The sequence below is a fragment of the Mesoplodon bidens genome, assembly GCF_964165515.1.
Source record: "Mesoplodon bidens genome assembly, chromosome: 17".
NCBI lineage: Eukaryota > Metazoa > Chordata > Mammalia > Artiodactyla > Ziphiidae > Mesoplodon > Mesoplodon bidens.
The window spans coordinates 61,200,497-61,211,310 of NC_138174.1; the positions used below are offsets into that span (position 1 = coordinate 61,200,497).

General features: G+C 35.3%; 1 protein-coding gene across 1 annotated transcript in view; it reads left to right on the plus strand.

Moving 5' to 3' along the window:
* The window catches only part of GPC5 (glypican 5), a gene marked incomplete at both ends in the record, with an annotated part of 1,313,977 nt that extends 1,303,737 nt beyond the window's left edge, over positions 1-10,240 (plus strand). The window contains one exon of the mRNA XM_081214376.1: positions 10,083-10,240. Within this exon, the coding sequence (XP_081070502.1) occupies positions 10,083-10,240 (158 nt within the window). The remainder of the gene's footprint in view (positions 1-10,082) is intronic.
* Between the last annotated feature and the right edge of the window lie 574 nt (positions 10,241-10,814).

The following is a 10,814-nucleotide window of genomic DNA, read 5'->3' on the forward strand; positions in this document are numbered from 1 at the left end:
CCAGAGACCTCCTGGCCCCATGTAATATCAGTCAGCAAGAGCTCTCACACAGATCTCCATCTCAAGGCTAAGATCCAGCTCAACTCAACAACTAGCAAGCTCCAGTACTGGACACCCCATGCCAAACAACTAGCAAGACAGGGAAGCAACTCCACCTATTAGCAGAGAGGCTGCCTAAAATAATAAGGAGTTCACAGACACCCCAAAACACACCACCAGACGTAGTCTTGCCCACCAGAAATACAAGATCCAGCCTCATCCATAAGAACACAGGCACTAGTCCCCACCACCAGGAAACCTACACAACCCACTGAACCAACCATACCCACTGTGGGCAGACACCAAAAACAATGGGAACTATGAACCTGCATCCTGTGAAAAGGAGACCCCAAACACAGTAAGTTAAGAAAAATGAGAAGACAGAGAAATACACAGCAGATGAAGGAGCAAGTTAAAAACCCACCAGAACAAACAAATGAAGAGGAAATAAGCAGTCTACCTGAAAAAGAATTCAGAGTAAAGATAGTAAAGATGATCCAAAATCTTGGAAATAGAATGGACAAAATACAAGAAACGTTTAACAAGGACCTAAAAGAAGTAAAGAGCAAACAGACAGTGATGAACAACACAATAAATGAAATTTAAAATTCTCGGAAAGGGTAAATAGCAGAATAACAGCGGTAGAAGACCGGATAAGTGACCTGGCAGATAAAATAGTGGAAATAACTATGGTAGAGCAGAATAAAGAAAAAAGAATGAAAAGAATTTAAGATAGTCTCAGAGACCCCTGGGGCAACATTAAACACACCAACATTCGAATTAGAGTGGCTCCAGAAGAAGAAAATAAAAAGAAAGGGACTGAGAAAATATTTGAAGAGATTATAGTGGAAAACTTCCCTAATATGGGAAAGGAAAGAGTCAGTCAAGTCCAGGAAGAACAAAGAGTCCCATACAGGATAAATCCAAGGAGAAACACGCCAAGACACAAATTAATCAAACTATCAAAAATTAAATAAAAAGAAAAAATATTAAAAGCAGCAAGGAAAAAGCAACAATTAACATACAAGGGAATCTCCATAAGGTTAACATCTGATCTTTCAGCAGAAAGTCTGCAAGCCAGAAGGGAGTAGCAGGACATATTTAAAGTGATGAAAGGGAAAAACCTGCAACCAACATTACTCTACCCAGCAAAGATCTCATTCAGATTCAACAGAGGAAATAAAAATTTTACAGGCAAGTAAAAGCTAAGAGAATTCAACACCACCAAACCAGCTTTACAAAAAAGGCTAACGGAACCTCTCTAGGAAGGAAACATAAGAAAAGGAAAGACTTACAATAACAAACCCAAAACAATTAAGAAAATGGTAAGAATAACATACATATTGATAACTAATTTACATGTAAATGGATTAAATACTCCAACCAAAAGACACAGGCTCACTGAATGGATACAAAAACAAGACCTATATATACACTGTCTACAAGAGACCCACTTCAGACCTAGGGACATATACAGACTGAAAGTGAGGGGATGGAAAAAGATATTCCATGCAAATGGAAATCAAAAGAAAGCTGGAGTAGCAATACTCATATCAGATAAAATAGACATTAAAATAAAGACTATTAGAAGAGACAAAGAAGGACACTACATGATGATCAAGGGATCAACAATCCAAGAAGAAGAGATAACAATTGTAAATATTTATGCACCCAACATACAAGTGCCTCAATACATGAGGCAACTGCTAACAGCCATAAAAGGAGAAATCTACAATAACACAATCATAGTAGGGGACTTTAACACCCCAACTCACCAATGGACAGATCATCCAAAATGAAAATAAATAAGGAAACACAAGCTTTAAATGACACATTAAAGAAGATGGACTTAAATAATATTTATAGGACATTCCATCCAAAAACAACAGTGCTCATGGAACAATCTCCAGGATAGACCATATCTTCGGTCAGAAATCAAGCCTTGGTAAATTTAAGAAAACTGAAATCATAACAAGTATCTTTTCTGACCACAGCGTTATGAGGCTTGATATCAATTACAGTAAAAAAAAAATGTAAAAAATAAAAACACATGGAGGCTAAACAATACGCTACTAAATAAACAAGAGATCACTGAAGAAATCAAAGAGGAAATCAAAAGATACCTAGAAACAAATGAAAATGAAAACACGACAACCTAAAACCAAAAGCAGCAAAACAGTTCTAAGAGGGAAGTTTATAGCAATACAACCCTACCTCAAGAAACAAGAAAAATCTCAAATAAACAACCTAACCTTACACCTAAAGCAATTAGAGAGAGAAGGACAAAAAAAAAAATACCCAAAGTTAGCAGAAGGAAAGAAATCATAAAAATCAGATGAAAAAGAAATTAAGGAAACAACAGCAAAGATCAATAAAACTAAAAGCTCATTTTCTGAGAAGATAAAAAAAAATTGATAAACCATTAGCCAGACTCATCAAGAAAAAAAGGGAGAAAACTCAAATTAACAGAATTAGAAATGAAAAAGAAGTAACAACTGACACTGAAGAAATACAAATGATCATGAGAGATTACTACAAGCAACTATATGCCAATAAAATGGACAACCTGGAAGAAATGAACAAATTCTTAGAAAAGAGCAACCTTCTGAGACTGAACCAGGAAGAAATAGAAAATATAGACAGACTAATCACAGCACTGAAATTGAAACTGTGACTAAAAATCATCGAACAAACAAAACCCAGGCCCAGATGTTTCACAGGCAAATTCCATCAAACATTAAGAGAAAAGCTAACACTTATCCTTCTCAAACTCTTCCAAAATATAGCAGAGTGAGGAACACTCCCAAACTAATTCTACAAGGCCACCATCACCCCGATACCCAAACCAGACAAAGATATCACAAAAAAAGAAAACTACAGACCATTTATCACTGAAGAAGATACATGCAAAAATCCTCAACAAAATACTAGCAAACAGAATCCAGCAGCACATTAAAAGGATCATACACCATGATCAAATGGGGATTATCCCAGCAATGCAAGGATTCTTCAGTGTATGCAAATCAATCAATGTGATACACCATATTAACAAATTGGAGGATAAAAACCATATGATCATCTCAATAGATGCAGAAAAAGCTTTCAACAAAATTCAACACCCATTTATGACCAAAGCTCTCCAGAAAGTAGTACAGAGGCAACTTACCTCAATAATAAAGGCTATATATGACAAACCCACAGCCAGCGTCGTCCTCAATGGTGAAAAACTGAAACCATTTCCACTAAGATCAGGAACAAAATAAGTTGCCCACTGTCACCACTATTATTCTCCATAGTTTTGGAAGTTTTAGCCACAGCAATCAGAGAAGAAAAAGAAATAAAAGGAATCCAAATTGGAAAAGAAGTAAAACTGTCACTGTTTGCAGATGACATGATACTATACGTAGAGAATCTTAAGATGCTACCAGAAAACTACTAGAGCTAGCTAATCAATGAATTTGGTAAAGTAACAGAATAAAAAATTAATGCACAGAAATCTCTTGCATTCCTATACAATGATGATGAAATACCTGAAATAGAAATTAAGGAAACACTCCTATCTACAATTGCAGCAGAAAGAATAAAATACCTAGGGATAAACCTACCTAAGGAGACAAAAGACCTGTATGCAGAAAACTATAAGACACTGATGAAAGAAATTAAAGGTGATACAAACAGGTGGAGAGATATACCATGTTCTTGGATTGGAAGAATCAATCAATACTGGGAAAATGACTCTACTACCCAAAGCAATCTGCAGATTCAATACAATCTGTATCAGACTACCAATGGCACTTTTCACAGAACTAGAACAAAAAATTTTCACAATTTGTACAGAAACACAAAAGACCCCAAATAGCCAAAGCAATCTTGAGAAAGATAAATGGAGCTGGAGGAATCAGGTTCCTGAACTTCAGACTATACCACAAAGCTACAGTAATCAAGACAGTATGGTACTGGCAAAAATACAGAAATATAGATAAATGGAAAAGGATAGAAAGCCCAGAGATAAACCCACATACATATGGTCAACTTACCTTTGATAAAGCAGGCAAGAATATACAATGGAGAAAAGACAGCCTCTTCAATAAGTGGTGCTGTGAAAATTGGACAGCTATGTGTAAAAGAACGAAGTTAGAACACTCCCTAACACCATACACAAAAATAAACTCAAAATGGATTAAAGACCTAAATGTAAGGCCAGATACTATAAAACTCTTAGAGGAAAACCTAGGAAGAACACTCTTTGACATAAGTCACAGCAAGATCCTTTTTGACCCACCTCCTAGAGAAATGGTAATAAAAACAAACAAATGGGACCTAATGAAACTTAAAAGCTTTTGCACAGCAAAGGAAACCATAAACAAGATGAACAGAGAACCTGAAGAATGGGAGAAAATATTTGCAAACGAAGCACCTGGCAAAGGATTAATCTCCAAAATTTACAAGCAGTTCATGCAGCTCAATATCAAAAAAACAAACAACTCAATCCAAAAATGGGCAGAAGACCTAAATAGACATTTCTCCATAGAAGATATACAGACTGCCAACAAACACATGAAAGGATGCTCAACATCACTGATCATCAGAGAAATGCAAATCAAAACTACAATGAGGTATCACCTCACACTGGTCAGAATGGCCATCAACAAAAATCTACAAACAATCAATTCTGGAGGGGGTGTGGAGAAAAGGGAATCCTCTTGCACTGTTGGTAGGCCACTATGGAGAACAATATGGAGGTTCCTTAAAAAACTAAAAATAGAACTACCATATGACCCAGCAATCCCACTACTGGGCATATATTTTGAGTGAACCATAATTCAAAAAGAGTCATGTACCACAATGTTCATTGCAGCTCTATTTACAATAACCAGGACATCTAATCAACCTAAGTTTCCATCGACAGATGAATGGATAAGGATTTGGCACATATATACAATGGAATATTACTCAGCCATATAAAGAAACGAAATTGAGTTATTTGTAGTGAGGTGGATGGACCTAGAGTCTGTCACACAGAGTGAAGTAAGTCAGAAAGAGAAAAACAAATACCGTATATATATGGAATCAAAAACAAATGTTTCTGAAGAACCTAGGGGCGGACAGGAATAAAAATGCTGATGTCAAAAATGGACTTGAGGACACGGGGATGGGGAAGGGTAAGCTGGGATGAAGTGAGAGAGTGATATTGACCTATGTACACTACCAAATATAAAATAGACAGCTAGTGGGAAGCAGCCGCATGGCACAGGGAGATCAGCTCAGTGCTTTGTGACCATCAAGAGGGTTGGGGTAAGGAGGGTCGGAGGGAGATGCAAGAGAGAGGGGATATGAGGATATATGTATACGTATAGCTAATTCACTTTGTTATACAGCAGAAACCAACAATGTAAAGCAATTATACTCCAATAAAGATGTTAAAAATAGCATCAGGAACTGAAAAAAGATCCAAACAATATTTTCTCTGCTACCAACTCTATCCTGAAAAACAAAATCTATTTATCATTAATTATTGGAGAATAACCAATAATTCATTTGATGCAGTAACAAATAAATAACAATCCCCAACATTACCCAGGGCTGAAATATCTCAATACATCATACTACTTTAAAGTAAACTTTGGTTTATAGTCAGAATCTCCCATTAATGTTTTAATCCATTGTTTAATTTATTAGCAATTAGAAGTACTTCATTATTCTTACACAATTGTCAAAAAAGGAAGACTACTCATGGTTATAAAGAGTCGACCAACGGGACTATAAATAAATCTCAGACATTTGCCCATAGAGAATGGAAGAGGTTGTCATGAGAATAGCCCCATTTACTCGTCAGACTGTCTGAAAGTCAAATATATAATCACAGAGATCACCTTCAGTTAGGATGTTCATGATTACCATGGACGTTTTCTCTTCAAAAATACAATTACTCTGCTTTTGTTATTGGATTACATGGAAGCCCCCAAGGAAAACTGGAAAATTACTCAGCATTTTTCAGGATGTATCCTAGATTCAAGTGACTCAATACCCTGGGTGGAACTATCAATCATATTTCCTGGGAGATAAGAATGGAGTAATCACTAATAAAATTGGTAAATTGTTATATAAGCCATATCAGATTTATTAGACTCCTAAATGTCCTGCCAATATGACTGATTTGGGTATAAATGACCATCTAAGTCCAGCAAGTAATGACCAAGGGTAATAGTTTTTATTTAACATAACAAGATCCATAGCAGCTTTATTTAACAAGTATTTGCTAAGTTAATATTCTCATACTGAATCTTTTCCATTACGTTCACCACTTTTCTTCTTAGATGAAAATTCTAAGTTCACATCTGATTCTAATATTTTATTCTACACTTGGTGTTGCTGTAATATAATTCTATGCCTTTATATTAAAAGAGACTGAATTTGAGAAACTAAATAGACATTTTTCCAAATACATACAAATAGTGAACAGGTACATGAAAAGATGCTCAACAGCACAAATTATCAGGAAAGTATAAATCAAAACCACAATGAGACTTCCCTGGTGGTCCAGTAGTTAATACTCTGTGCTTCCACTACAGGGGGCACGCGTTCAATCCCTGGTCAGGGGACTAAGATCCCACTTACCGCACTGTGCAGCCAAAAAAACAAATAACGAAAACAAACAAACAGAAACAATGAAATATCACCTCACACCTGTTAGAATGGCTATTATCAAAAAAGACAAATGATAAGTGTTGACAAGGATGTGGAGAAAGGGGAACACTTGTGCACTCTTTGTGGGAATATAAATTGGTACAGCCACTATGGAAAACAGTATGAAGTTTCCCTAAAAAATTAAAATATGGAATTACCATATGATCTAGGAATTCCACATCTGGGTATATAGCCAGAAGAAATGAAGACCAGATCTTGAAGAGATATCTGCACTCCCATGTTCATTGCAGCATTAATCACAATAGCCAAGATATGGAAACAGCCTAACAGTTGTCAATGAATGAATGAATAAAGAAGATGTATTGTATATAAAACCAATAGAATATTATTCAGCCATGAGATAAAAGAAAATCCAGCCATTTGCTACAACTTAGATGAAGTTTGGGGGCATTATGCCAAGTGAAATAAGTCAAAGAAAGACAAATACCGTATTATATCACTTATAGGTATAACTTTAAAAAAGCCAAACTCATAGAAACAGAGTAGATTCGTGACTGCCAAGGACTGGGATGTGGGGGGGACATGAGATGTTGTTCAAAGGGTACAAACTTCCAGTTATAAGATAAATAAGTTCTGGATAGCTAATGTAGAGCATGGTGATTACAGTGATTAATACTGAATTATATACTTGAAAGTGCTAAGTAGATCTCAAATCTTCTCACCAAGAAAAAGAAATGATAATTATGTGACATGATGGAGACATTAGCTAACACCATGGTGGTAATCATTTTGCAATATGTAAGTACATCAAATCTACATATTATACACAAACTTACATAATGTTATATATCTATTATATCTCAATAAAACTGGGGCAGGGATCAAACTGAATTGGAGAAATGTATTTTTACAGTTTTGTAATTCTCTGCCCTGGATTAAATTCATCAATTTACTCATTCACCTAGTTATTACTAAATGCTTACTAGGTGAATACAGAAATTAATGACAGATTCCGTACTCTCAAAGAAAGGCAGCCATAGACTAACAGAGTTCAAAGTTTCTTAAAGACCATGAAAGTATGTGTATAAAATTATATTAAAACTTTGTTCTGTACCAATATCTACTTTTTGAATCTTTTAAAATAAGTGAATACACTTTTCTTAACCTAGTTCTCTACTAATGGACACTTAATGTCACTAACAATGCACAGATTAACATTTTGTGAATAAATATGTGCATATTTTAAAAATTATTCCCATGGAATTTCTCCATTAAAGTGGAACTTTGGGGTCTAGGTACGTGTACATTTTAAGCACTTTTGGTATATTTTGGCAATCTTCCTTGATAAAGGGTTAATCCTTGCCAAACTGGCTGTCATCACCTCTCTGTCCTGCCTTTGTCAACCAGACTGTATATAATTGACACCTCATCTTGTATAAGATTGTATCACTTCCTAGCACCAACCATCAGGCATGTGCCTGAGCTTTAATATTACATTTGTTTTTGTAATAGCATGGCTATCTGTCTTCCCCCACCAGACTGTAAGCCACCAAAGGCAGAAATATGAATTTATTGTCATTTTTGTGTGTCACTAGTATGCGTAGAAAAGGTTATTTTAAATTACTTCATTTTTGTTTATTAATGTGAGAAATCTCTGAACCAATTTTTTTTATGGGTCTTTGGTTGAGCTTTGGTATAATTTACACACTGAGTTAATTAAATTCCTTTCCTCAAGGGATCTTCTTTCTTTTCATGTAATTCTTATCTCAAGGGACCGTCATCCTTAGAACTATCAAATCTCTACCTCTGATGTTAAAATGGCATCTGACTGAAGATGGGATATCCCTCCTGGCACTGCCTGACTTGCAGGCGGAAGATTTAACATGTTTTTATTTTCATATCTGTACTCACCATGGTACCCCCTGAACCCAGACCAGTGCCTGGCTCATGAATGAATGAGGAAAATACCAGCTCAGGAAGGTATAAGGAAAAGTTATTCATGAATCCAATCCAGGCACCTCCTGACAGTGCTTTTAAAAGAAAAGTAAATCCCTTAAAGCTCAAATTTATGTAGTTATCTTGGAAAAAAAATTTTAATTGCCTAGAGTCTGCATAGCTCCTTGTTATACTCTAGCATAACAAGGAGTATAAAACCATGACTAAAATATTCACACTCCACTCCAGTCTCTATAAAAAAAGGAATTGCTAGTTTGTTCATCTTGTCTAATGACACAGAAGGGCAAAACAAGTACCCAGACAATGAATAATAATGCAAGAGCTCAGACTGTAAAATCAATATGTCAGATCAGTAGAGCTGAGCTTCGTTTTAATGCTCTCATCCCTAAATGCAATAGAGTTTACCTTTGAATTATATATATGTATTGACCTAATTACATAAATATTGACTTTTCCTTATATGAAGCTTTGTTTTTCCAGTCTCACTGTAATTACGATGTCAATATTTGTGGCTGTAGTAACATTGAATTTAAACTTGTTAATTGTGACAGATGGTGGCATGCCATGGGATAATCCAGACAGTCTTACAGTCTCAACACACTGGTGGCACTAGATAGTAACTGATAAATCAGTAATTCCATAGGTATACCATAGTAAGGTAAACTTCTTTAATAAAATAACTATTTCATTCCCAATAATTTGAGAACTCGTCTCCTCCTCAGTTTGTCAGGCTTTAAAACACACAGAAGTAATAACCAGGATGTGACTAGATCTTGGTCTGTAACTTTGCACATTTTTTTTCTTTAATCAAACACTTCATCCCTAACTTCAAGCCACAATCCATCCTACTAACAAATTCTTTGATCTATTGACTATACCTGTATCCCCATAGCTCTGTATGTGTATAAAAGATAACATTTAATATTTTTTATTATTCTTTGATGTATTTCAATAAGGATCCTATGCAAAGTTTAGCCTAATGCAAAATATGATCTGTATAAATTTTATTTCTTAAAATGTCCTACTTCATTATTTCTCCTTACATGTTATTATTTTCATGAGAAAAGATTTCACACAGTTCCTACAGTTGTTACCTCTCTGGGACAAGCAATAATGCTATACCTCAGGGCATTTTAATTAAATTGCTTTACTTCAATAACATTTAGAGAAACATTCCAAGTGCTTTAAAAAGCTGGAAAGTGCTTTGATTTGTTCTTATAAAGTTTCTGAACACTCCCACTCAAGGTCCTGTACCTTCCAATTTAAGAAGAGCAGGAGTATGTGTCATATTCATCTTTTAGAGTTAGGTGAAACACACAGGGAATGCTACACAAAAAGAATAAAACAATGGGGTCCACGATTGGGCTTAAGAGCTGTTCTAGATATATCATGGTGAGCTAGTTATCCATCATGCTGTTTTTTCTTATTTGCCTCTACAGGGATGCCAGATGAGATGAACCTCAGTGATGTAAAGCAAATCCATCAAACAGACGGTAGTAGTACTTTAGACACAACTGGAGCAGGATGTACAGCAACAGCTGAAACTATGGCATTGGCTCTGATGGGTGCAGTGATGTTACTTCCTGGGCTTTGGTAACTGAACTCTTCTGCCCTGATATATATGTCTTATTAGAGTCTTAACTTCTCCCCTCTCTTTCTCCAAGTGGAATAAGAGATCTTTTCAAATGTAACAATTATATTTATGAAAAGGTATGTCACACTAACTTACAAGCCAAGTTGGTATGTTCGCAAAGTATCTAAAAATCAACGTTTAAATGAAAGACTGTTTGAAAACATGTCTTCTTTGAATCTAATTCAAACATTCTTAAATTCTAACATATTAAACCTGCTTATATGAAGAGCACGGAAGTGACTTTGAATAAGAAGGATTTAGTATATCTGTAATTTTATTATCCTCAATTCCAACCTCTTCCTTTTTAAAAGAAAAATGTTTTAAATCGAAGGTATATTTTCAGGACACTGAAAACAGTACATAGTGTTTCTTAAAATACTGGAATTAGAATTCCATTAAATGAATCAAAACAAACAATGGCAAGTAGTATGCATGCATTTTCAAGAGATTCTTCCATTTTGCAAGTTATAGAAAGAAATGGCTGAAAGATTATAAGTTATAGAGTAGATTGCCGAGGAGCATTTCATGTAATTTCATT